The following is a 24735-nucleotide window of genomic DNA, read 5'->3' as shown; positions in this document are numbered from 1 at the left end:
CGGCGGCGGCGTCTCCTCGGCCCGTGTCCGGAGCCGGGTGGGCTCCGAGCGGTGGCCGCTGACGGACGGACGTCCGGGCGGGCGGGTGAGCGCGGGCCGAGGGAGGCGGGCGAGCGGCCGACCGGGCCCTGGCACCGCGCGGGGCCGTCGCGCGCACGGCCTGGCATGCGTGTCCACCGCGGGCGCACAGCCGCGGGCAGGGCCGCCGGGAGCCTCTGCGGGTCAGCAGGTGGGCAGCAGGCCGGCCCTCCGCGGGCTTCGCCGTGCGCCCTACAGCCCCGGCACCCCGGCAGCCTGCCAGCGCCGGTGCTTCCGGGTGCCTGTCACGGGGCGGGGTTCACGCGTGGTCAGGGCAGGCGGCCAGGAGGACCGGGCGCCTGCAGTGTGCGGGGAGCTGGACCGCACGGCCTCCGTCCACCGCACGAAGCCTCCCTCAGCCGTCCCCGCGGCTGGTGGTGCTGCCGTGCGCCGCTGCCCTGCGCGTCCTCCCCGCTGCGCCTGCCCCGGGCTGAGACGCAGCCCTGGTTCCTGGTCCTGTGGGACATAATGAGATCCTTGAGGCGGAAAAAGAAATTACGGAGAGAAGGAAACACAGGGAGGCGTTCTTTGTCCACTGGTTCACTCCCCAAGTGGCCGCAGTGGCCAGAGCCGCTCCGCTGCCAAGAGCCAGGAGCTTTTCCTGGTCTGCCACGCGGGTGCAGGGTCCCAAGGCTTTGGGCCGTCCGCTGCTACTTTCCCAGGCCACAAGGAGGGAGCTGGATGGGAAGTGGAGCAACGGGGACTTGAACTAGTGGCTACAGAGGCTGTTGCCCTGCAGGCGGAGTTGATGAGGCAGAGCCAGTGTGCTTGGTTCATACTGTGCTAGCTGGTTCAACAGCGCAGACCAGGAGACCCAGGCTTCTGTCTGGGAGTGAAAGCAAGTTCCCGTCCAGTGAAGCCAATGCCAAGAACTCAGGCCAGGTCTGCCGCGAGCATGGTGGGAACCCTGCGCTTGCGTCATCACTGTTGACATCCAGCGCCTGGGGGCGGAGCCAGAGGCAGGCGGGGTGTGGGCCCAGGAGCCCTGCCTAGGAAGCAAGCGCTAATGAGCTCTCACCCTTGGGAGGGGACATGGGGCTGGCAGCTTGCTTGCTGTCTGGACCAGGGCGTGGGTAACAGGAGAGTGTGGGCGGCCCAGCAGCAGGAGCAGGTGGGCAGGGCAGTGGGCTGGGGACAGAGCCCTGTGGTCCTGGAGCGGATGTCTCATGGCGTGGCAGCCATGGCCAGCCTGCAGTCCTGTTCCCAGACCCCCAGCCTGTTCCTGTGGCAGACACTGGAGGGCTGGTGGGAAGCAGGCCGAGGGATGGCCCTGGGCCGGGGGGGAGCAGGCCGAGGGGTGGCCCTGGGCCACGGGGAGCAGGCCGAGGGGTGGCCCTGGGCTGGGAGGGAGCAGGCCGAGGGGTGGCCTGTCCATCTCTCCCTTGGACTTGGGGTGCGTGTTGATGGCCACTGTGATGCCTCTATTTTCAGGTTTCAGTTCACATCAAGGGAGTGTGTGTCCCGTCCCACCCACCCCAGGGGACAGCATCTGCCTGTAGAGGGAGTCATGCAGCCGCCGCCCCAGGCAGTCCCACCCAGCGTGACTGGCCCTCCTCCGACGGGGACCCCTCGCGGGCTGCTCTGGGCCAGCAGCCCCTACAGGAAGCGGACTGCTGGTCCGGCCCCGACAGCCCCGCTCCCCGGGCCCCTGCAGCCTGTGACGGATCCGTTTGCCTTCAGCAGACAGACAGTACAAGGCCCCCTGCCTGGCAGCGCCCCCAAGAACAGCCTACCTACTTTCCAGGGCCCAGTGCCCTCAGGGCTCTCCCAGTGCCCGGGCTTGCCTGTGCCCCCCGCCAGCACTGGAGACGGCTCCCAGGGACCCTGTGAACCTGCGCTGGGGCCTGCTTCGCAGCCCAGAGCCAATGCTGGTCAGCTTGCTAGTGGATCGCCCGCCATGGCGTTGCCGGGGCCTCTGATGGACAGGGCTGCCGATGTCGGCCCCAGCCCGCAGCCAGAGAGTCGGTCCCCACCGCATCCACCTCACTACATTCCAGCCGTAACTGCTGACAAGGTTTCCAGTGGCCAGCCACCTGCCAGCCTGCCTCGGCCTGACCACGAGCTGCGTGCCAGCGTGCCGATACCTGCAGCGGCCCCCTTCCCTCAGCCTCGCCAGCAGGTGCCAGAACAGTGGGGCCCACCGCCCCCAAGCCAGCGGCATTCCACCTACTCCGAAGGCTCATTTCAGAACTCGGCACCCCAGATCCCCCCTGCATCCCACCAGCACCCGGGGCCTGGTTTCGACCAGCAGATCCCAGCACCCGCGGCGGGAGATGGAGGGGGCGAGGTTGCCTTCCTGCTGAGCCGCCATCACATGGCCAGCCCCTTTCCTCCTGGACAGGCATTCGGGCAGAACTGCAGGACGGCGAGCGCATGGGCCAGCCCGGAGTTGCGGCCACATCCAGGGATGAGCAGGGAGGACAATAGCCCCGAAGGCCATTTGCAGCCCGCTGCGGGCTCTGTGGCCAGCTGGACCCTGCCGGAGGCCGATTCTGGGGCGCACTTGAGGTTTTTCCAGAGGGGAGAGAGAGAGAACGAGGAGACTCTCTCAGCTGAGCCTGCGGCTCCTGCCGGGCCCTCAGACTGCGGTGGTCTGGCCTCCAGCCCAGGCCTGGGCCATCTGCCCCTGCCTGCCCACGGGGGCGTGGGGGGCACGTACCAAGCTGAGGCCACGCCACCGTCATGGGGAGAGACACAGCCATACCTCCTTCAGCCCGGAGGCGTCCAGCGCAGCGCGGAGGTGGAGGGTGCTGGCGGTGTGTGGGGCAACTCTCGGATTGCCGAGGGGTCTGGAGCTGGGGGCGCCCGGTACGAAAACGATGAGAACCCAGAGTTTGCTCAGAACCAGGAGGTCCTGCCTCATGAGCCCCTGGGCCCAGAACCCTATGTGGGCGACCAGTTCTACGGATCCCTTCCTGGGTACACTGCCCCCAGGCCCAGTGCTGCGGACCTTGCTGGAGGAGGGGGCACGAATCTTGAGGCCCCTGACGCCTTCTCCCCCGCTGTGTGCCCTGACGGCGTGCCTGGTGGCTTCTGTGCGCAGGGCCCCGGGAGGCTGTCCGGTTCAGCCAGGCCGCAGGAGCCGGTTGGCACCTTCATTCAGCAGGAGGTCGGGAAGCCCGAGGATGACCGGCCGGGGAGTTTCTTTAAGCAAATTGATTCCTCTCCTGTCGGGGGAGAGGTGGAAGAGCAGGGTCCAGGGAGCCGCGGCTACGCCCATAGCCGGCCCCAGCCCTCGACTCCCAGCCCCCCAAAACCTGTGGGCGTGTTCCAGACGAGCGCTAACAGCTCTTTTGAGCCAGTCAAGTCCCACCTAAGACCAGTTGAGGCAGATCGTACCAGCATGGTGGGTGAAATGAGAGAGTCCCAAAGCTGTCTGCAGTGCGCGCTGCCCGACGCCTCCCCTGGGAACCTGGAACAGCCGCCAGACAACATGGAGACGCCCTGTCCGCCTCTAGGCACCCCTGTGGAAGCCGGGCATGGGTACCCGCACCCAGGGGCTGAGAAGAGGCCCGCGGCCAGGGTGCAGGGCACTGTGAAGTGTGAGAGCCCAGTGACCACACTGTGGGCCCAGAGTGAGCTGCCGGACTTCAGTGGCAGCGTCCTACTGGCGCCCGCCGCCCCCGCCGTGAACGTGCCCGCGCGGCCTCAGCCACCTATGGTCGTGCAGCCTCCAGAAGAGGGGCCACAGCCGAGCCGTGACAGCCTGGGCGCCTCGGGGAACCTGGAGAACCCTCCCGAGCTGGGGGCCGACGAGGAGCTTGTGCGGGCAGGCTCTGCCTATGCCAGCCTGCTGTCTTGGCTGCCCACAGAGTCCCTGCAGAATCAGCCTGTCTTGATTGCCCAGCCTGATCAGAGCTACGACTTGGCTCAGCCCCTCAATTTTTCTGTGTCCTTGTCAGGCCCCCGTGACAAGAGCCCGGGCTGGGGGGACGCCGCGGCAGGAGAGGCACCAGTGCCTGGCGGGGACTCCGGGGACGGTGCATCTGGGCGCGGGGTCCCAACTGGCTCTGCCACCAGCCCGGCTCAGGGTTCCCAAGGCCCTGCTGCTCCTGAGGTGCCCCCAAGCCAGCCCACTGCTTCGCTGGTTCAGCTGCCATCCCACCCGGCGCCCAGGAACGTGGCCCCAGAAAGCCACAAGAGTCGCCGTGCAGGCAGTGTCTCTTCCGAGCCCGGCGGGGCAGGCGGCACCGATGCCACCTTCGCTCCAAGCTCAGGCGGCACCTTGGGGCCCGATGACAGGAAGGCAAGTCGCTGCCAGCGCCTGGAGGGGCAGAGGCCTGGGCTTCCCGCTCGGTGGGGCTGCCGAGTAGACAGGCCACCCAGTGCAGAGAGCCTAGTTGCTCGGCACCTGCGGGCCAGTTGGCCCGGCCAGTTTGGGCCTGGGGTGTGTGACCTGACTGTTTGCATCGATAGGTGGTGACAGAGCAGCCTGGCTTAGAAGGAGCCCAGCAAGCCCCGGCCTCCTCCCAGCAACAGACCTCTGCGCCACATGTACCCGCAGCAGCGTTCTCGGAGGGTCTGCCTGCCCAGGGACGGTCCCGGCAGGTGCCACCGGCCAGTCCCGCCCCGGCTGACGCGGGCCCACAGTTCCCACCACGGCCACCTCCGTCTTCCAGTGCCTCGGCACTGCCTGCTGGCTCAAACCAGGCGGCCATGCGGGCAGAGCAGCCGTGGCTGCACCCCAGTGCGTTCGGCCTGCCGCCTCAGGCTCTGGCGCCCTACTACTATTACAGGCCCTTGTACGAGGCCTACCCGCCCCCATACGCCTCCCCCTACGTGGCAGACCCTGGCTCTGCTGCCCTCTATTACCAGGTATGGTGGAACCGGTGGCCGGCGGCCTATAGGGCAGTGCCCGGGGTAGGGGTGCTTGTGTTGTCTCAGCTGAACTCAAAAGTGATCCACAGTCCCTCTGCCAGGCCTCATGAGCACAGCTCTGCCCTACACGGTAGCTCCTGCATGGGTGTCTGAAGCCTGGCCACCCCCTCATGTGGGCCTGGTCACTGAGGGCCGTCCTCCGACACACTGGTGCCCGGGCTAGTCTTGGGGTGGGCTACCTGCCCTGGGCGTGGCCTCCTCTGGTGCTCATCTGTTGTGCTTGCAGGCAGATCCTGCTCTCAGTTGGCCTGACACTGCTACGTCCTTCCTCCTGCAGGACATGTATGGGTACGAACCTCGATACAGGCCCTACGACAGCACAGCGTCTGCGTACGCCGAGGCCTACCACTACGCGGAGCCCGAGAGACCCAGCTCGCGAGCAAGTCACTGCTCGGACCGGCCTGCTGTCAGGTGCGAGCCCCTCCCCGCCACTGCCTCCCTCTTTGCCCTGCGTGATGGCCGTGTGGCCAGATGTAGCAGTTACCCAGTGCCTGGGATGGTGCTGGACCTGGAAGAATTGCACCCAGTTCAATGCCCGTAGTGCCCAGTGTTGGCTGTGGAGTTGGGAGGTACGGTGCGCGCTAGCCTTTGCTGAGCAAGGGGTCAGGGCTAGCGGAGCATGGAGAAGCTCTGGGCTCGGCGTGGCCGCCTTCCATGGTGCATCGGTGGCTGAGGGAGGCTCATCCCTGGCTCTGGCCATTTGTTGCCAGGAGAGTTTGACCAGGGTCCCAGACTGTAGTGCCTGAGCTGGGCCTGCCCCGGACCAGGAGCGTGGTCCTGGGGGCGCTCAGCGGTTAGACCTGTGTGGTGGCCCTGAGCTGAGGGCCCGCAAGCTGGCCTGGCCGAGGGCACCCCACTGGCTCTGCAGGAGCCACACTTGGTCCCTTGAGGCTGGGAAGCTTGGAGCGCCCTGGCCTTGGAGCACAGGGAGACGAGCTGCGCTCAGCCTCCATCCCAGCTGTGCTTGCCGCCGGCTCTGGCCATGCGATGTGGCGGAGAGGCTGGCGGAGCCTTCGGGGCTGCCGTCCTCGCCGTCCCCGCGTCCAGGGTTTGGGCAGAGGCTTTGTCCCTGGCCACCTGTATGCGCAGCTGCACAGCACACACGGAACTGGCAGCCTGCGGGCCTTTCTCCCTTGGGACTGCTGGCGGGACTTTTCCCGCCGGGATTGTGGCTGCTGTGTCGCTGTGGATGCGGGGCTGTGAACGTCCTTGGGAGACCTCAGCATGTCGCAGGCGCCGGGTAGGAGGCAGGTCCTGCGCCCGTCTCGGCCCCAGCCGGTGCTCCTTGCCCCTTCTGCGCGCTCACTGTGTCGGGGCAGGAGGCTGCAAGCGACCTTTGGGTGCTGCGAGGGCTCCTCCACAAGCTGGTCCGATGGCCCGGGGGCCTGCCGCGTGCCCGCCGCCCTCTGCTCCCTTGCCTTCGTGGTCGGCATGTGGCACGAAGGAGGGCATGCACCTGTCCGCCAGGAGCTGTGTGCGGCTGTGCTGACTCAGGTGCTGCTGGAGTTACCCACATCAGATCCCTGCAGGTGGCCAGGGCCAGGGCCAGGTGGGTGTCACGGCCAAGCAGTAGGTGGCTGGGTGGGCCAGGGCCAGGTGGGTGTCACGGCCAAGCAGCAGGTGGCTGGGTGGGCCCTCAGCTGCCTTGGTGGCAGCCCTGCCTGGCTCCCAACAGCCAGATTGACCCGGGACTGCTCTGCAGGGGCATGAGCCGTTACACCCTGGAAATCCAATTTTATGTGGAGTGTGGCCGACAAGGAGCTTAGCCGACAGGGAAGCATGGCCAACTGGGAGCGTGGCCCACGGGGAGCACGGCCCATAGGGAGCGTGGCCCACGGGGAGCGTGGCTGATGGGGAGTGTGGCTGGCGTGGCCGACGGGGAGCGTGGCCCACGGGGAGTGCAGCCGACGGGGAGTGCGGCCGACAGGGAGTGCGGCCGACAGGGAGTGTGGCCGATAGAAAGGGTTCTTTGAACTCTGTTTTGTTTGTTTGGAAGGCAGAGTTAGAAGAGGTCTGCCGTCTGCTGGTTTACTCCACTGCAGTTGGGCCTGGGCCAGGCGCGAGCAGGAGCTTCCAGCCTCCCACGTGAACCCGGGGCCCAAGCTCTCGGTCAGCTGCTTTCCCCGAAGTGGAGCAGCCAGGACTTGAAGTGGTGCCCGTATGGGATGCTGGCACGCTAGCTGACAGTGGAGCCTGCTTCACCACAGCACTGGCCCTTGGGCATTACGAACTCCTTTCTTTTAAGTACTAACTGGCCTTTTCTGTTCCAGCTGGGGTGGAGGCCTGGGTTGTTAGGTGCCTAGGAGAGGGACGGGGGCCCAGCTGTCCAGCCCTGGCGGATGGGAGCGCCCATGCCAGCAGACACAGCAGCGTGTCAGCGCAGAGGGCGTGAGCTGCTTAGCTTAAGGGCCTGTGCGTGGCCGGCAGTGGAGACCTCGCAGACCCGAGGACTTGTGCTCCTGCCTGGTTTCTGACACGAACCTCCGCTGATGCATGCTGGGAGTGAGCCAGTGGGCACTTCATCTCCTGTCGGGGCAGGGGCGGGTCTTCACACCGGCACTGCGTGCTGCGCATTGCCTATGCGGAGTGCACGTTCCCAGGATACCGCAGAGCGAGCGTGAGTGGGAGGGGCACCTCCAAGGAGAGCTTAGCTGGGCGAGCTGCGCCTCCGTGAGTGGCCTCCCGTGGAGCTGTCGGGCTGTGTGGCGGCAGGCCTCCCCTCGGACACAGCGTGAGGTGCGTGGCCTGGTGTGTTTCAGGCCGGGCTACCTGGATGCCAAGAGCGGCTGGAGCAGCCAGAGTGACTACTACGGACAGTACTACTCGGGCCAGTATGGCTACGGAGGTAACGGCGAGGCTCCCCGGGCTGGGCATGCTGGCTCAGGCACTGCCACGAGGCTGCTCAAGAAAATCCCTCTGGGGTGTCCTCCAGGGTGCTTGGTGCTGTGGTGGGCATCTGGGGGTCACTAAGGGGGCGTGTGCTAGTTCTGTCGGCACAGTGGCCAGTGGTTCACATGCTGCCATCCACGTGTGAACTGCCTGAAGTGACAGGCCGTCTGTTTGGCCATGCCAGCCCCGCCTCCCCGGTCCTGTGCCCAGTGCTGATCCAGCAGGTGGCTGCCGTGGCCGGTGAAGGATGGAGCCCACCCTGCGGTGGCAGAGCATACACAGCACGTGGTTCCGAGGCCAGCAGCAGTTGCCCTCATGGCCCTGCTGGGCCCGGCAGGCCAGGCCCACTGTCTCCCCGCCGCAGGGCTGCTTTCCCATTAAGCATTGGCACCTGTTAGCAGCGGGCAGGCAGCAGGGGACGCTGCGAATGGTTGGCAGCCTGGGTGACGCTGCTAGCTCAACCCAGCCCTTGGAGCACCTGGGCGGTGGCCCAGTGGATGGGAGCTCTGCGTGTCAGTGCAGCCATGCAGTGGGAATGCAGGCAGCTTTGAATGGTAAGGGCCCCTGCTAAAGTGACGGTTTCCGTGGAGGCGATTGTTTGAAAGCCTCTGGTCACAGTGAGATGTGGTAAGATCGCAGTGCTGGAGGTACCTGTTGGCAAATGGCAGCCATGCCCACAGAGAGGGGCTTCCTGAGGGTGGCTGGTGGCAGCCTTCCCCTTCAGTCAGAAGCACTTGCCCTGAGGAGCCTGTGCCCGGCCGGGCCTCGGGCCTCCAGCCGTGAGGAGCAGAGTGGGCCTTGGGAGGCTTCTCCCAGAAGTCAGAGCAGGTCCCTGGCCTGAGTGACCCGTGCTGACCGGGCCCTCCTCGCTCACAGACCGCTGGGAGCGCTACCACTACAGTTCCAGGTTCCGGGACGGCCAGGCCAGCGAGCGGAGGTACTGGCACGACAGTGAGTACGAGCCGTACGGGAAGGAGAGCTCAGCTTACGGCGACAGGTCAGTGTTGGCTCCTGCAGCCTGACCCCCTAGGTTCCCGGCCCTGGGGCTGTGGGGGCAGGGCGGCCCGGGAGCCCCGTCTCATCCCGGGTGCTCGTGGCTGCAGGCTGTGCGGACGGGACGGTGGGCCGGGTGACAGGAGGGCTTGCCAGGACCAGCCTGTGACCCTGGCTCCCCTCCCGGCTCGCCCTGCCCCACTCTCCAGGTCTGAGAAGTGTGATGACTACTGGAGGTACGACCCCCGCATCACAGGCAGCTTTGACGACGACCCTGAGCCCCCCCGAGATCCCTACGGGGAGGACGCGGACCGGCGCAGCGTGCACAGCGAGCACTCGGCCCGGAGCCTGCGCAGCGTGCGGAGCCTGCAGAGCGGACGCAGCAGCCTCAGTGCCCACTCGCACCAGGTGATGGCGAGGCCCGGGCTGGGGGGTGGGGGCGCTCTCGCTTCCTGCAGGGTCAGCGGTCAGCCTGGCACTCGCGGGGACCAATGTCATCTGTCTGTTTTGTCCAAGAGTCAGGTTTACAGGAATCACATGGTCTCGGCCGATGCCTACGAGGCTCCGGCGCCGGGCTCCTTTCATGGTGATTACTCGTACGGCGCCTACAGCGGCAACGTCAGCAGCGGCCACGGCTTCGCAGACTACGGTCACCCCGCGGACCCCAGCTGGGCCGCTGGGGAGCAAGGTGCGTGCCAGCAAGGTGGTGGGCGCTCGGTCCCCAAGGCAGCGGGGGAGTCAGCCGGTCCCCTTGCCGGCCTGTCCTGTCCCTGCGCTGCGTGCTGCCACGCTGCTTTACCTAGAAAATGTGGTTTTGGTTTCTTCGTTTCAAGATTTATGTATTTTATTTACTTGAAGGAATTAGACAGAGACTGATTGATCTTCTATCTGCTGGCTCACCCAGTGGCTGCAAGAACAGGCCACATCCGGGCACTTCCTCTGGGTCTCCCGTGTGGGGCAGAGGCCAGCCCTGCCCGCTGTGCCGCTGTGCCAGCGGGTCCCGTCTGCTGATGGGCTCGTGAGCACCCATGGTGGCTGCGCCGGGCCTCCCCGGCCTGCGACAGCAGGAGTGTCACGCCCGGATGCTCTGTGGGCCGTGGCCAGGGCTGAGGGGCTGCAGGCAGCGGGGGCCCCCTCATGGCCTAGGCGTGAGGCCTGCTGTCAGACAGGACGTGGCCCTGAGGGCCCAGGACCCCCGTGTGGGTGCCTCGGTGAGAAGCCCGCCAGGGACCAGCTGGGTGTCTGTCGGTTGGTTTCCATGCAGTTCTGTCTAGATCCACGACGCCGGAGAAGTTCTCGGCGCCTCATCTCTGCGCCAGGTTTGGTCCCGGCGGTCAGCTCCTTCGAGTGGTCCCGAACATGCCCGCGGACGGGCAGCCGGCGCTGGTGGAGATCCACAGCGTGGAGGTGAGGCCCCACGCGGCCTGGGCTGCCGCGCCGTCCCTGCGCTTTGGGCCTTTGGCTTCCCGGAAGTCAAGATTGGAAGCGTCTGCTCTGGGTTTAGATTTGGATTTAATGCAGCTGCATTTTGTTCTAAGGATTTATTCATCTTTAAGACCCTGAGGGAGATTTTCTCACCTGCTGGGTCCCTCCCCAGGTGCCTGAGGCAGCGGGGCGCCTTTGTGAGGGACAGCCCTGGGCTGCCCCTCTGCAGATGGTGACAAAATGCATTTCCCTAGTGAGGAGAAGGTCCTGGGGCACAGACCCGCCATGCTGCCCGTGCCGGGGCGGGGCCTCTGCCCCCGCGCTGCCCGCAGGCCACCTGCCCTCTCGTTGCAGACCCTGCTACAGCACACGGCCGAGCAGGAGGAGCTGCGTCTGTTCCCAGGCCCTCTCGGCAAGTACGTGCCCCCGCCGCACGGCAGGCGCTGAGCTCGGGCCGCCCACGGCCCTGTTCTTCACGGAGTCTGTTCTTTTCCAGAGATGATACCCATAAAGTGGATGTCATTAATTTTGCGCAGAACAAAGCTACAAAGTGTTTGCAGAATGAAAATTTAGTTGACAAAGAATCTGCAGCTCTCCTGTGGGATTTCGTCACCCTGCTGTGCAGACAGAACGGGGTATGTTGCCTGCTGGGCTGTGCTCTGGGGGGCGGGCAGAGGTACGGGGTCGGGTCTCGGCAGCCTAGGGGTCTGCGGCCCGGCCGAGGGCAGACTGCACGCTGTCAGGGCATTTTGGTTGCGTATGAGATGCCTGAGGCCGACTTGGCCGCCGGTTACTTAGCCCAGTTGTGGGGGAACTCCAGACCCAGGCTGGCCTCTGGCAGCCCTGCTGGGGACCACGTGTCGATGGCAGACTGCGATCCCGGGCCGGGCTGCATGGGTGCCTGTGGGTGCCAAGTCGCTGCTCCTGGGCAGGCTGTGGGGTGTGCGGATCACTTCCCGGCCACAACAAGGGCTTTGCGTGATGCTGGTCTGCCAGGTGTCACTCAGTGCACCTGCTGGCCGCCTGGCCCTTGCTGGGAAGCCCACTCGTGTCTCAGTCTGTCCCCTTCTGCCCATCCCTGTGGACCTCGCAGACCGTGGTGGGAACGGACACTGCAGAGCTTCTGTTGCGAGACCACGGGACCGTGTGGCTTCCTGGGAAGTCGCCCAATGAGGCAAACCTGATTGACTTCACGAATGAGGCCGTGGAGCAGGCGGAGGAGGAGCCCGGGGAGGCCCAGCTCTTGTTCCTCGCCGACACGCACACGGCCGCCGCCAGCGCGCGCGACAAGGAGACGGAGCGCTTCCGAGAGCTGCTGCTGTACGGCCGCAAGAAGGTGGGATTCCAGCAGCAGCCCGCCACCCCAGTCATCCTGGCTGCTAGCCCGGCTGTCCCAGAGCCCCCACTTCTGCCCACCCCATTGGGCTCAGGGGCTGGGGTCCCCTGGTGCCGGGGCCGTGTCTGCCTTGTGTGTTATCTCCTGGAAATTGTTGGTCATGCTCTCCTTGTGGGCACCCCTGGGGCAATGCCGGGAAATGCCAGCCTCGTGCCCCATGAGTGCCCTGCTGTACGTAAGCACTGTTTCTTCTCTTTATTGTTGCTTTTTGAAAGACTGGCAGGGCCCAGCGTGGGATCCTCCTCGCCTTGGGTGTGCTGGGATCCCATATGGGCTGGTTCTAATCCCGGCAGCTCCACTTCCCATCCAGCTCCCTGCTTGTGACCTGGGACAGCAGTCGAGGATGGCCCAAAGCCTTGGTACCCTGCACCTGCATCGGAGACCTGGGGGAGGCTCCTGATTTCTGGCTTCAAATCAGCTCAGCTCTGACCAGTCACTTGGGGAGTGAACCAACAGATGGAAGATCTTCCTCTCTGTCTCTCCTCCTCTCTGTATATCTGCCTTTCCAATAAAAATAAATAAATCTTTAAAAAAGAAGCTGGCAGGCAGCTCACAACCTCTGGAGGTTCCCCAGATGTCTGTAGCTGCTGAAGCTGGGCTAGTCCAGGGCCGGGAGTCTGCAGCTCCCTCCAGGTCTCCCACGTGGGCAGCGGGGCTGCGGCTGCAGCCCAGGCGTGTGCTAGGGTGGCAGGTGTCACGAGTAGCTTGTAGCGCAGAGGCCTGGGGCAGGGGAGCAGTATGCTGCTGGCTAGGCTACGGCCTTGGTTCCCTGTGGGCTGTGCACCAAACCCCCTGCCGCTACACTTACCCAATCGCTGGCGTCCTTTGCAGGAAGCGTTAGAGTCTGCAATGAAAAATGGCCTGTGGGGGCACGCACTGTTGCTTGCGAGTAAGATGGACAGCCGGACACACGCTCGTGTCATGACCAGGTACAGGGCCTCCGCGCGGCCTGGGCAGGGCAGAGCCTGGGCCTCTCCCCTGGGTGTTGCTTGTAAGTCCTTCTGGCAACTTTCCTCTCTCTGTAGAACTTCACCGGAGCTCTTTATCCTCAGGTTTTGCAGTTTTTTAAATTGAAAATTTATGTATTTGTTTGAAAGACAGAATGACACAGAAAGCTGTCAGCCTGAGTCGTTCCCTTAACACCTGCGACAGCCAGGCTGGGTTGGCTGGGCCCAGGAGCGGGTGCACCCTCTGGGTCTCCCTCCGGGTGGCAGGGACTGTAGGTGTGGCAGCATCTCCTGGACACGTTAGCTGGAGCTGGATGGGGAACAGTAGCCAGGACTCCCACAGGACACTCCTATCTAGGCTGTGGGCACCTCAGGCAGCAGCTCCACCCGCTGCCTCACCCACTGCTAGGTAGAGAGGCTTGTTGGGCACTCTGACTAGTAGGGGTGCTGGGGCCTGCCTCCCTTCTGACCGAGCCAGGTCACCTCCATTTCTGCATCTCCCTAGGTTTGCCAACAGCCTGCCCATCAACGACCCTCTGCAGACCATCTACCAGCTCATGTCTGGGCGCATGCCTGCCGCATCCACGGTGCGGGCTCCAAGGTTTTGCCCTGGCTGCTTTGGTGGCACACTTCCTCCTGGCTGGGGCACCAGGGGGATGGGGGTCCTGGCTGGGGCACCAGGGGGATGGGGGTCCTGGCTGGGGTGGAGCCCTGTGATCGGGGGAAGAGACCCCTGTGATCTGGGGGTGGAGCCCTGTGATGGGGGTGTGGAGCCCTGTGATCCCGGGAAAAGACCCCTGTGATCTGGGGGTGGAGCCCTGTGATGGGGGGTGTGGAGCCCTGTGGTGGGGGTGTGGAGCCCTGTGATCCCGGGAAAAGACCCCTGTGATCTGGGGGTGGAGCCCTGTGATGGGGGGTGTGGAGCCCTGTGATCTGGGGGGTGGAGCCTTGTGATGGGGTGGAGCCCTGTGATCTGGGGGTGGAGCCCTGTGATCTAGGGGCCGGAGCCTGGGCTCTTGGGCAGTGGATCTTGGGCTCAGCCACCAGGAGGAGTTGAAGTCCTGCTTCCGTGATGTGGATTGTGGGGTTTCCTCTGGTTGCAGTGCTGTGGAGATGAGAAATGGGGAGACTGGAGACCCCATCTGGCTATGGTTTTGTCCAACTTGAACAACAACATGGATGTCGAGTCCAGGACGATGGTGACAATGGGTGACACTCTAGGTGGGCCAGGGGCTCGGGGGTGGGTAGCTGCTGGTGTGGCTTGCTGGTCGCCCTGTGTGTCTTTGCTGGTGGCCTCCTGGTTGCCAGGAGACCTGCCATCGCCTGGGCTGCTCTGTGTCCCCAGCCTCCAAGGGCTTGCTGGACGCCGCGCACTTCTGCTACCTCATGGCCCAGGTGGGATTCGGGGCATATACGAAGAAAACGGCCAAGTTGGTCCTGATCGGATCCAGTCACAGGTAAGGACTGAGGGAGAGTGGGGACCTCTGCATTCCCTCGAACGTGGACATGGCGGCTCGTGGACCCACGTATTCCCTCCGTGTGCCGGGCCGTTGGTGGCTCCTGACACCAGCCATTGCTTTCTTCAATCAAAACTTGCTTATTTCCTCAAGTTTGCCGTTTTTCAAGTTTGCCACCAACGAAGCCATTCAGAGGACCGAAGCCTACGAGTATGCCCAGTCTCTGGGCGCCCACGCCTGCGCCATGCCCAGCTTCCAGGTGAGCCCTGCCAGATCCCTGGGCGCCCATGCCTGTGCCCCACCCAGCTTCCAGGTGGGCCTTGCCAGGCGCCAGGGCAGGTCCTGGGAGTGCCAGCCAGACGTTGTGGGATTTGTGAGCAGGTGGCAAGTTATAGGCAATCTTCGCAGGAAGATGGAATCCACACTGGTCAGAGCCCAGGCCACCCTGGATGGCAGGCTGTGCTCTGTCCCCAGTACTCAAGGCCTGTGTACATGGTGTCAGGTCCTGGTAGGTGGGTGTCCTTGGGCCCAGCACTGGGTGTGCCCATGGCCGAGGGGAAGGGGCTGTCTTGGGCTCAGGCAGGCTGTACTACCTGCTGGTTGTTAGGGTGAAAGTGGCCAGCGTGGTGGCATAGCAAGTAAAGCTACCTACCCGTCATGTGGACAGCCCATTTTGACAGCGGTTCAAGTCCCAGCTGCTCCACTTCTGATCCAGCTCCCTGCTGATGGCCTGAGAAGGCAGTGAAGGACGGCCCGAGTGCCTGGGCCCCTGTGCCCATGTGGGCGATTGGAACAAGCTGCTAGCTCCAGCCTGGCTCCACACTGGCCACCGGGAAGTGAACCAGCAGATGGAAGAGCTCTCTGTCTGTAACCCTGACATTTGACGTGTAGAACACAGAGCAAGTTTCGTAGGAGTTTAGTTCCGGTTTTGTTTTGTTTGTTTTGTTTTGATTTTAGAAAGGTTTATTTCTCCAAATCATAGAGTGACCGAGAGAGAGAGAGAGAGATTGATTCACACCTGTAGCAGCCTGGGCGGGGCCTGTAGCGGCCTGGGCGGGGCCTGGCTGGGCCCCGGGTCCTCCATGGTTGCAGGCCTTGGCTGTCATCTGCTGTCTTCCCCGGGCACACTGGCAGGGAGCTGGGTCAGTGGGTGGGAGGCCACCAGTCTTCTGGGGGTGCTCAAGGAGCTGGATGAGTGGGCAGGTAGGGGGGTCAGGGAGCTGGGTGAGTGGGCGGGAAGCTACCGGTCCTCGCGGCTCAAGCATCCCGGGCAGCATGCCCTGGTGTAGCACCTGCTGTGAACTGTAACACCAAGGACGCAAGGATGAAGACCCTTCTTGGCTGAGCGGTGGGCAGTGAACGAGGCATCCCAAGGGACGAGGCAAAGCTGGAACAAACTGCAGGCCAGCCCATCTCTCTCTGTTGTAGGTGTTCAAGTTCATCTACTCTTGCCGCCTGGCGGAGATGGGACTCGCCACCCAGGCCTTGCAGTACTGCGAGGTGATTGCCAGGACCATCCTGCTGCAGCCGCACTGGTACTCCCTGGTGCTGGTCAGCCAGCTGGCTCAGGTGTGTCCCCGCATCGTGCCACACCCGTCGTGGTCCCTGGGTGGGCAGCAGCCCTGTGGATGTGGCCAGCCCCAGCCGCCTCCGGACTCCAGGGCTTGGGGGCGTCTTTGGGTACCATGCAGCCTCAGAACGGGAAGGGCCTGGCGTTCACTTGGCAGCGCGTGTACACAACTGGAAGGACTCGGGCCTCGAGTCAGCCGGCTGTGACACTGACCTTGAGTCAGCCGGCTGCTCTGTCGCAAGCCCCAGTGTAGAGTGTGGCCTCTGGAGCGTCGAGTGGAGTCCCAGGGACAAGCACGGGGCGCCCACTGGTGCCGCACGTGGCCCCACCAGGCTGCCTCCCCAGTAGCTCCACCATGGACGTTTGACACATGTAAACTTGTACAGTTTTATTTTGTGGAGTGTTAGCCCTCGGCAGAAGTATGGGCAAACAGGAATGGCCCATCCTTACTGGCCTTGGCACATCACACCGTGAGGCCAGATTGCCCCATGGTCAGCCCCGGTGTGTCCCATGGCACTTGGCATGCTTGTCTCCTGTGGAGGGCGGCGCTGCCCCCGGGGTGTGGCCGTCACAGCCGTGGGCCCGCATCTTGGCTCTTTGCAGGTGGCCTCCCAGTTACGGTTCTTCGACCCTCAGCTGAAGGAGAAGCCGGAGGAGGAGCTGTTTGTGGAGCCTCTGTGGCTGGCCCAGCTGCGACAGGTGGAGGGACAGATGAAGGTATGGCGGTGCTGGAGGTCTGAGAAGTGTGTGGGGAAGGGAAGGAGCAGCCTGTGCCCCCTCTGTGGCCGATGGCAGGGGCTGCCAGAGTGCCCTTTCTCCCCTAGGAGGGCACATTACTGTGGAGCCGTCAGAGGGCTGGCCCTCAGCCGTGTCCCAGCACGCCAGGCTCTGAGGAAGAGCCGTCCGAGAGCCCGGGGCTCAACAACCCCTTGCTAGCACCACCGCCAGTGCCAAGCGCCGAGCCCCCAGGCCATGGGGTGCGGCTGCTGCCTTCAGGTAAGACCTGCGTCCGTGCGGGCTGAGGGAACCCTTCCTTCTCTGCTTCTTCTCACCAGGCATAGCTGGGACCTCACGGTAGCCCTGGGGACTTGCAGGGCTAGCCCAGGCCTCCCGGGCACCTGCCTGGCTCGCCCAGTGCCCAGCAGCACACTCCAGCCTGGACCACTGTGCCTGATCCGCCCTCCCGCAGTATCTAGTCTGCTGGGCCTGCGCCCCCACTCCGCTTAACCTCCTCCCTCGCCCCCCACCTCTGATGCCCTCTACCCTCAGAACCATTTGCACTTGCCTGCCTCCCACCCGGTGAGGACCCCCTCCAGACCCTAACATGCAGATAAACCCTCTGTTTATGGGTGGAGCTGAGTGGATGGTGGGCTGATCAAAGGAAGGATGTGTGTGGGTGGGTAGATGTGGGCGTGGATGGGTGAGTGGGGGTGTGGGCGTGGATGGGTGAGTGGGGGTGTGGGCGTGGATGGGTGGGTGTGGGTGTGGACGTGGATGGGTGAGTGGGGGTGTGGGCGTGGATGGGTGGGTGTGGATGTGGATGGTAGATGTGGGCGTGGATGGGTGAGTGGGTGTGGGCGTGGATGGGTGAGTGGGTGTGGGTGTGGATGGGTGAGTGTGGGTGTGGATGGGTGAGTGGGTGTGGGTGTGGATGGGTGAGTGGGTGTGGGTGTGGATGGGTGAGTGGGGGTGGGTGTGGATGGGTGAGTGTGGGTGTGGATGGGTGAGTGGGGGTGTGAGTAGGGGTGTGGGAAGGTAGGTGTGGGTGTGGGTGGGTAGATGTGGGCGTGGATGGGTGGGTGTGGGTGTGGATGGGTGAGTGGGTGTGGATGGGTGAGTGTGGGTGTGGATGGGTGGGTGTGGGAAGGTAGGTGTGGGTGTGGGTAGGTAGATGTGGGGGTGTGGATGGGTGAGTGGGGGTGTGAGTGTGGGTGTGGATGGGTGAGTGTGGGTGTGGATGGGTGGGTGTGGGTGTGGATGGGTGAATGGGGGTGTGAGTAGGGGTGTGGGAAGGTAGGTGTGGGTGTGGGTGGGTAGATGTGGGGGTGTGGATAGGTGAGTGGGGGTGTGGGTGGCCAGGTTGGGGAGTAGATGCGTGTGCAGGCTCTGTGTCCACAGCCTGCTGGGTGGCCTGTTTCCCGCACTCTGGACAGTTGGTAAGGCCACCCGACACACCCAGGACAGGTGACTGGCCGGTGCTGGCTTGCACACCAACCCCGCCCCACGGCCGCGGCTGGCCTAAGACCTTGCCTGTTTCTCCCCGTGCCCTGCAGCTCCCCAGGTGCTCCCTGACGGCCCGCTGCCCAACCCTGCCAGGGTGCCCATGTTCTCGGTGCTGCCAGCCCCCGGGCTGCTGGAGCCAGGCCCCGGCTATGGATCTCCGGGCTCTGTGCTTGGCTTCCCTGAGCCCCCCAGGCCTGAACCCACAGCTCCGTGCCCAGGACCTGGCGTGTCAGGCACCTCAACACTGCAGGAGCCCCGGAAGCAGGACCCAGGTGGGTGCTGGGGCGCTGTCCTGGGGGCTGTGGTGCACAGGGAGGGAACCCCAAAAAGCCCCCAGAACCTGAAGCAAGCAGTGTTCTGGAAACCAGACATTGGAGGGCAGTCCGACCACGTGTGGAGCGCCCTTGGCTGTGGACGGCCTCTCGCTCCACACGTGTGCCTGTGAGCTCTGTCTACGCAGCGGCTTGGCCTAGTGCCTGGCTGTCAAACTGGAAAGGGCTTCCCCTGCTCGGGGGCTCTGCGGAGGGCGCTGTGGCTCACACCACTCTGTTCCAGGGGATCTGCCGCTGCAGGGCTCACCTGCTGGAGACGCGCTGCCCGAGCGCCCCGAGGAGGAGTTCAGGGAGAACATCCCAGGCCTGGTACTGTCTCGTTTTCATGTTTTGTTCTCTGTAAAGCTGCATGAGTAGATTTTTAAAAAAATCTTCCTTTATTTTCATTGAAAGGCAGTTACCCAAGGGCAGCAGCAGCCAGGGCTTTGCCCGTCCCGAGCTGGAGCTGGAGCCCAGCACTTGAGTGGAGGGCTGGGTCAGAAGTGGAGCAGCTGGGACTTGAACCAGTGCCCACATGGGAGGCGGTGGCTCTGAGCAGATCCTCCTGTTGTGAGTGGCTTTCAGAGAAGTGTGTCTGAGGTTGCTGGAGAGCCTGGCTGCTGCAGAGGGTGGCACGGGGGCTCCCGCTGCTGCACCCGTTTCTGCAAGGACCCCATTTCCTCGGGGTTCCCAAACGCGGTCTGAGGTGTCTGCTCCTGCTGCCGCGGCCCCAGCCAAGAGGGCAGGAGGCGGACTTCATGGGGTGCTGGCTCGGAGCCTGCGAGCTGTGTGCTGTGCCTGCTGGGGACGCTGTTCTGATCAGCGGGGGCTTCACTATGAAAAGGTGACGTCCCACTCAGGGTCAGCGTGCCCATGCGCACGGAGGCTGGTCCTGCTCCCGGCCAGTGGCAGTTGCCATGTGCCAGAACTGCCGTGGGAGCTGCCTGGGGCCGCCTACTGCGGACCAGCTCTTCTCAGACGGGACCCAGGAGGCTGCCCAGCCGCCCCAGGCAGGGGCTGCCTCACCTGCGCTGCCAGGACCCTCTGCACACCCAGGCCTCTGTGTGGGCCCAGCTACCCCTCTGGCTTCCCGGGGAGCCCCAGCAGAGCCAGCTCCTGTTGCCTTGAACAGAGCTCCCCAAGATCAGTGCCAGATGGAGAGACCCCTGGGAGCTGGGACCGTGCCGACGTGGCCTCCACGCAGCCGCCTACTCCTGTGCCCATGGTCAAGAAGGCCAAAGAGGAAAAGAAGGTGAAGTCTGCTGTCTCCCCGTGGGGACTGGTGTGACAGTGGGGGACAGCCCCATGAGGCTCAGGACACGCCTGAGCAGGCTGCAGTGACATTGTGTGGGAAGAGCCAACATGCCTTCCTCCTGCCCAGGGTACACAGAGGGCCGTGCCAGCCGTGGCTAGCATTTCTCCGGGCTCCGAGGCCAGGTGGCCCTCCTCCATGCGGCCAGCCGCCTCCTCAGGCCCCTGGCCCTGCACCCCCACTCCGCTTGCTGCTCCGGGGGCACTGTGGGTTCCTGTGGCACTCGGGTGCTGGGTCCCCATGTCCTCAGGAGGCCCACGGTGTTCTGTCTAGAGTGAGTCATGGTTCTCACGCTGGCTACCTGGGAAGAGAAGGGTGGAAGCCTACCTGCCAGATGACAAGCACAAGTCTGTAAGCGCTGGGGGGCAGGAGGGGGCACAGGGGGCGGAGGGGAATGCAGGGGGCAGGAGGGGGCACAGGGGAATGCAGGGGGCAGGAGGGGGCACAGGGGACGCAGGGGGCAGCACTAGGGGGCGCAGGGGGCAGAGGGGCTGGCACTGTGGGGCTACAAGGGACGCAGGGGGCAGAGGGGCTGGCACTGTGGGGCTGGAGGGGACGCAGGGGGTGGAGGGGCCGGCACTGTGGGGCTGGAGGGGCCGGCACTGTGGGGCTGCAGGGGACGCAGGGGGCAGAGGGGCTGGCACTGTGGGGCTGCAGGGGACGCAGGGGGCGGAGGGGCTGGCACTGTGGGGCTACAAGGGACGCAGGGGGCAGAGGGGCTGGCACTGTGGGGCTGGAGGGGACGCAGGGGGCGGAGGGGCCGGCACTGTGGGGCTGGAGGGGACGCAGGGGGCGGAGGGGCCGGCACTGTGGGGCTGGAGGGGCCGGCACTGTGGGGCTGCAGGGGCCGGCACTGTGGGGCTGCAGGGGATGCAGGGGGCGGAGGGGCTGGCACTGTGGGGCTACAAGGGACGCAGGGGGCAGAGGGGCTGGCACTGTGGGGCTGGAGGGGACGCAGGGGGCGGAGGGGCCGGCACTGTGGGACAGCCCCTGCCAGGTTTCTAGTTACCGACTTTTGTGCACTGATGTTTCCATTACTTTTTAAAATTTGGCAGATTGTTTGGGATGAAAAGAAAAACCAGTGGGTGAATCTAAACGAGCCGGAAGAGGAGGTAAGCTGTGTGCCCGCGGGCCGGGCCCTGTGCTGCCGTCCGGGCAGTCTGCTGGAGGCCCTGCCAGCCGGGCCAGGTCTCTGAGTGACCTCTCCATTCGCAGAAGAAGGCCCCACCCCCGCCGCCTATGGCCTTCCCCAGGGCCCCGCCGGCGGCCCCCGCAGCCTCTGTGAACGTGTTTTCTAGAAAAGCAGGTAACAACCTCCCCCTGCCCAGGCTGCGCAGGTGGTCCGTGGTACTGGAGGCTCAGGGTGGGGCAGGCCAGGGAACCTGCTGGTAGTGAGCTGTGCCTGGGCAGAGGTGCAGCCGCAGCTCTGGTTGCTGTGATCGGCTTGAGTATGTCCCAGCTGGGGGTGGGCACCTGCCCCAGGCTGTGGGTGCCAGCCTGAGTCCCCGTGCCCTCCTGTAGGTGGAACCCGAGCCCGCTATGTGGACATCCTCAACCCTGGCGGGGCGCAGCGGCGAGAACCAGCTCCGGCTCCGGCCGACTTCTTCGCCCCGCTTGCTCCACTCCCGATTCCTGCTAACCTGTTTGTACCAAACCCAGGTATGTGGGGCCAGCGCGGCTGTGTTAGCCATTGCACCTCTTTGAGGGTGCAGGATGGCTAAGGGATCGGAGGATCTCTGCTGGGATATTGGGCTGCCATGGTGACCCCTGCTTCCCACTCTAGATGCGGAAGAAGCACAGCCCGTGGACGGGGCTGGCAGGGAGGGCCAGGCACCAGCCGGGCACCTGGGCAACCTAGAGCCTGCTCTGGCACCCAAGGTAGGTGGGGCATCAGGATGCCCCTGGTGAGCGTTCCCACCCTGGCCTGGCCACACAGTGTCCCACGTGCACCCCTGTAACCTGACATGAGTTGGGGGAGTGGGAGAGGGTGTGTCGGGTGGGGGCTGCATGGGAAAGCTGAGAGGGCTCGGCTGGGGGTCAGGATGGGAGAGTTCCTGCATGTTGAACCAGAGGGGTGCCATGGTGTCATGGTGAGGTACCAAGTGCGCGTCCTCACGGTGACGGAGCATGGTAACGTGCCACGGCGTGCGTCGTGCTGCACTGTGGTGAGGTGCCACGGTGAAAATGTGAAAACGAAGTGGAAAAGGCTTCCACTTACCCGCTCACCACGTGCACCTGTCCAAAGGACCGTGGTGCGTCCCTCTGAGCGCTAGGACGCCTGGCTGTGTCCTGGCCACTGGCCCTGTAGTGTTCGCGTCCTGCTGGCCGCTCGTGGACCTCCACAGCCCGTTACAGGCCTGGGGGGGTCTTTGACTCAGCCCGAGCATGGTGCTGTGGAGTCTGAGTACAGCGGGGTGCTGGGTCTGGGTGAGAACGCCTCTCCCAGCCCTGGCGTGAGTGCACTCTGCCCCGGAGGTGGAGCCGGTGGCTAGAGGCAGAGCTGGTACCCAGGGGGTGCCCAGAGGCGGAGCCAGTGGCTAGAGGCAGAGCTGGTACCCAGGGGGTGCCCAGAGGCGGAGCCGGTGGCTAGAGGCAGAGCTGGTACCCAGGGGGTGCCCGGAGGCGGAGCCGGTGGCTAGAGGCAGAGCTGGTACCCAGGGGGTGCCCGGAGGCAGAGCCGGCAGCTGGCTTACTTGCCTTACAGGTGTCTGGTGGTGTGCTGCCCCCTGGCTCTGACGTCCCCCTTTCCAGACCAGACGGCTTGCAGGGAGGAGAGGTGAGGGGTGCCTGGCCACGCATGTCCCAAGATCCTGGATTAGCAAGATGACGTCCCTGACGACTGCACGTGGACGGTGGGAGGAGGGGGTAGAGCCCAAATGCCTGGAAAGGGTGAAGTCCCAGGCGATGCCCCCAGTGGGCACATGAGGGAGCAGCTGGCGGTGCCCTCCAGCCCACAGGGTCAGCTCCAGCAGGTCTCCAGGTTGTAGAAAGGGAGATAGGCTTGGCCGAAGGGCTGGGCAGACCCCCAGGCAGCTGGCACGGGCGGCTATTTCTTGGTGGGAACTTTGCCATCGTGTCGGGTTGGCTCCAGCGGCAGCATCTCCGCGGGACAGCCGGCAGGCCCGGCCGTGTGGTGTGCTGTTGCGGAGCATTCGGGCTGCAGTGCGGTGAACGCATTACCACCGCACGTCAAGCCCTTGGGGCTGTGAGTCCCCGTGCCCCCGGCTGGCTGGTGGAGTCCCTCGTGCACAGAGCCCCCCTGGCTGGACACGAGCTCCCGGCTTCCTTGTCCCACCTCTCTGCCCCTCCTGCTGCTGCTCCTCTGTGGGTTTCTCCTGGGGGCCCTGGTGTGACCACTCCACCTGCCGTGGGTCAAGGGCGGGCAGGGGCACAACGCCCGGGTGAGGCTTCAGCACCGGCTCTGCCCAGCAGCAGCAGGTCACGTCTGGCTGGTGAAAGCCCTGGTGATGGGACGCTGCCCGAGTGCCAGGCACACTGGCTCCTTGCATGCCAGGGGCTTCAAGCCCATGACCCTGCACGCTGCTCTGGGCACCTGGGGGGACAGCACCCGCACTGTACCATGTGCGCACGATCTGGAAGGACCCACAGCTTGGTGGGCAGGCCTCTTGATCGGCTCCTCTATTGCAGGCGCCTGCAGACGGCCCTGGAGGGCCTGTGCGCTTGTACAGCCCTGCACGGTTGGCTCCGGTGAGTGTCCCTGCCCTGTGTCTGCTGCTCCCGGTCGCCGAGGGGGGTCCGGGAGTCACAGTGGTGGACTGACCCCGGGTAGATCAGGAGCTTCAGCCGAGCTGCAGGCGCTGCCCGCCGTCGGGGCTGCTGCTCCCGGGTGGCCTGCACTCAGCTCCACACTGGCGCCTGCGTCTCTGAGCATGCAGTGGGTTTTGTTTATTTGAGAAGAGGTTTGTTTATCTGAAAGCGTTAGAGGGAGAGCGACAGATCTTCCGTCCTCTGGTCCACTCCCCAAATGGCTCTGACAGCCAGAACTGGGTCCGGAAAGCCAGGAACCAGGAGCTTCTGGTCTCCCGTGCGCGCAGGAGCCCGGGAACTTGGGCCATCCTCTGCTACCTTTTCCGGCTATCAGCAGGGAGCAGCCAGGGTTGGTACTGATGCCCCATGGACCCTGGCGCTGCAGGCAGTGAGTTAGCCCCTGCGCCACACCGTGTGTTTTCCTACATTTATTTCCTGTGGGTGCCTCGGGGTGCCTGGGCTGAGCCCTGTCTCATCTGTCATCCTTGGTGCCCAGTGCCCTTTCCCGAGGTGGAGCCTGGGTTTGGGGTCCCCTGTGGCTGCCTTCACTTCCCTTGGGGACCCTGCTGCTGTGGTCTCTGAACACGCAGGGGATGAGGCAGAGCCTGGATTCCACTTACCAGGCTGGAATTTGGGGTTCAGAGCCAGATCGCCACACAAAATTAAGTTCAGCTCCAAGCAGGCTCTATCGGGGGAGCCCCAGGCCGGGCTTAGCGGGCACTGCGGGCCACTTTATCGGGGGAACCCCAGGCCGGGCTCAGCGGTGCAGTGCAGACGTCAGGCTTTACTGGGAGAGCCCCAGGCCGGGCTCGGCGATGCAGTGCAGACGGCGGGCCAGGGGAGTGGTGCCTGGTGAATCGGAGGGGTCTGTTTGACCAGAGGGACGGTAAGAAGCAGGTGGGGCTGGGGAGACAGGACTGCACACTGTGCAGCGCTGAGGAGTGCTGTGGGTTCTTCTCGGGCTGGGTGAATCCACACCACTGCTCAGCTGAGGAGTGGGCTGCGTTCCGGTCCAGCTATACCAGCCACCTCCCTAGGCCTCCTCTTGGGCCACCCCTCACCCTAGGAGCACTGTCCCCCTAGGAGCACTGTCCCCTCAGAGCACTGTCCGCCTCGGAGCACCGTCCCCCTAGGAGCACCATCCCCCTAGGAGCACCGTCCCCCTCAGAGCACCGTCCTGTGGTCTGCTGCACGGTAGACTGGGCCTGCCCTGCTCAGGCTCAGCAGCCCAGTGCCACGTGGCACCTGCTGCCAGTGCTGGGCTGAACGCTGGTCGGTTGGGTAGTTCCCAGGGGTAGGTTTTGTGCCAAGTTGCTGGTCCTTCTACAAGGACTCAGTGGCCAGGATGGCTTGTCCCAGGGCGGAGACGAAAGGCCACTGTGCCCACTGTTTCAGGCGCCTGCCACCTCTGGGAGCGCGAGGCTGGGGAGGATCGGCCAGAAGAGATACGCCCCTTTGGACTAGCCTCGTCCACGCTGGTGCCACGAT

At 64.6% G+C, this 24735-nt stretch overlaps 1 protein-coding gene across 1 annotated transcript; it reads left to right on the top strand.

Annotated features, from left to right (window-relative positions):
* Positions 1 to 24735, top strand: SEC16A (SEC16 homolog A, endoplasmic reticulum export factor). The gene is given in 31 exon segments (XM_058672842.1): positions 1 to 85; positions 1510 to 4502; positions 4505 to 4893; positions 5234 to 5367; positions 6963 to 6974; positions 7716 to 7801; positions 8722 to 8842; positions 9048 to 9246; positions 9355 to 9526; positions 10103 to 10245; positions 10618 to 10679; positions 10760 to 10898; positions 11357 to 11599; positions 12491 to 12588; positions 13112 to 13193; positions 13710 to 13827; positions 13952 to 14063; positions 14217 to 14322; positions 15492 to 15632; positions 16237 to 16350; positions 16458 to 16629; positions 17907 to 18128; positions 18412 to 18497; positions 19300 to 19419; positions 19753 to 19830; positions 20535 to 20591; positions 20695 to 20785; positions 21001 to 21138; positions 21263 to 21357; positions 23128 to 23187; positions 24643 to 24735. Coding segments are annotated over 30 exon segments (6576 nt in total). The 5' UTR covers positions 1 to 85; positions 1510 to 1585; the 3' UTR covers positions 24712 to 24735.

Source organism: Ochotona princeps, chromosome 14, assembly GCF_030435755.1.
Source record: "Ochotona princeps isolate mOchPri1 chromosome 14, mOchPri1.hap1, whole genome shotgun sequence".
Lineage (NCBI taxonomy): Eukaryota > Metazoa > Chordata > Mammalia > Lagomorpha > Ochotonidae > Ochotona > Ochotona princeps.
This window is presented reverse-complemented; position numbering and strand designations above follow the sequence as displayed.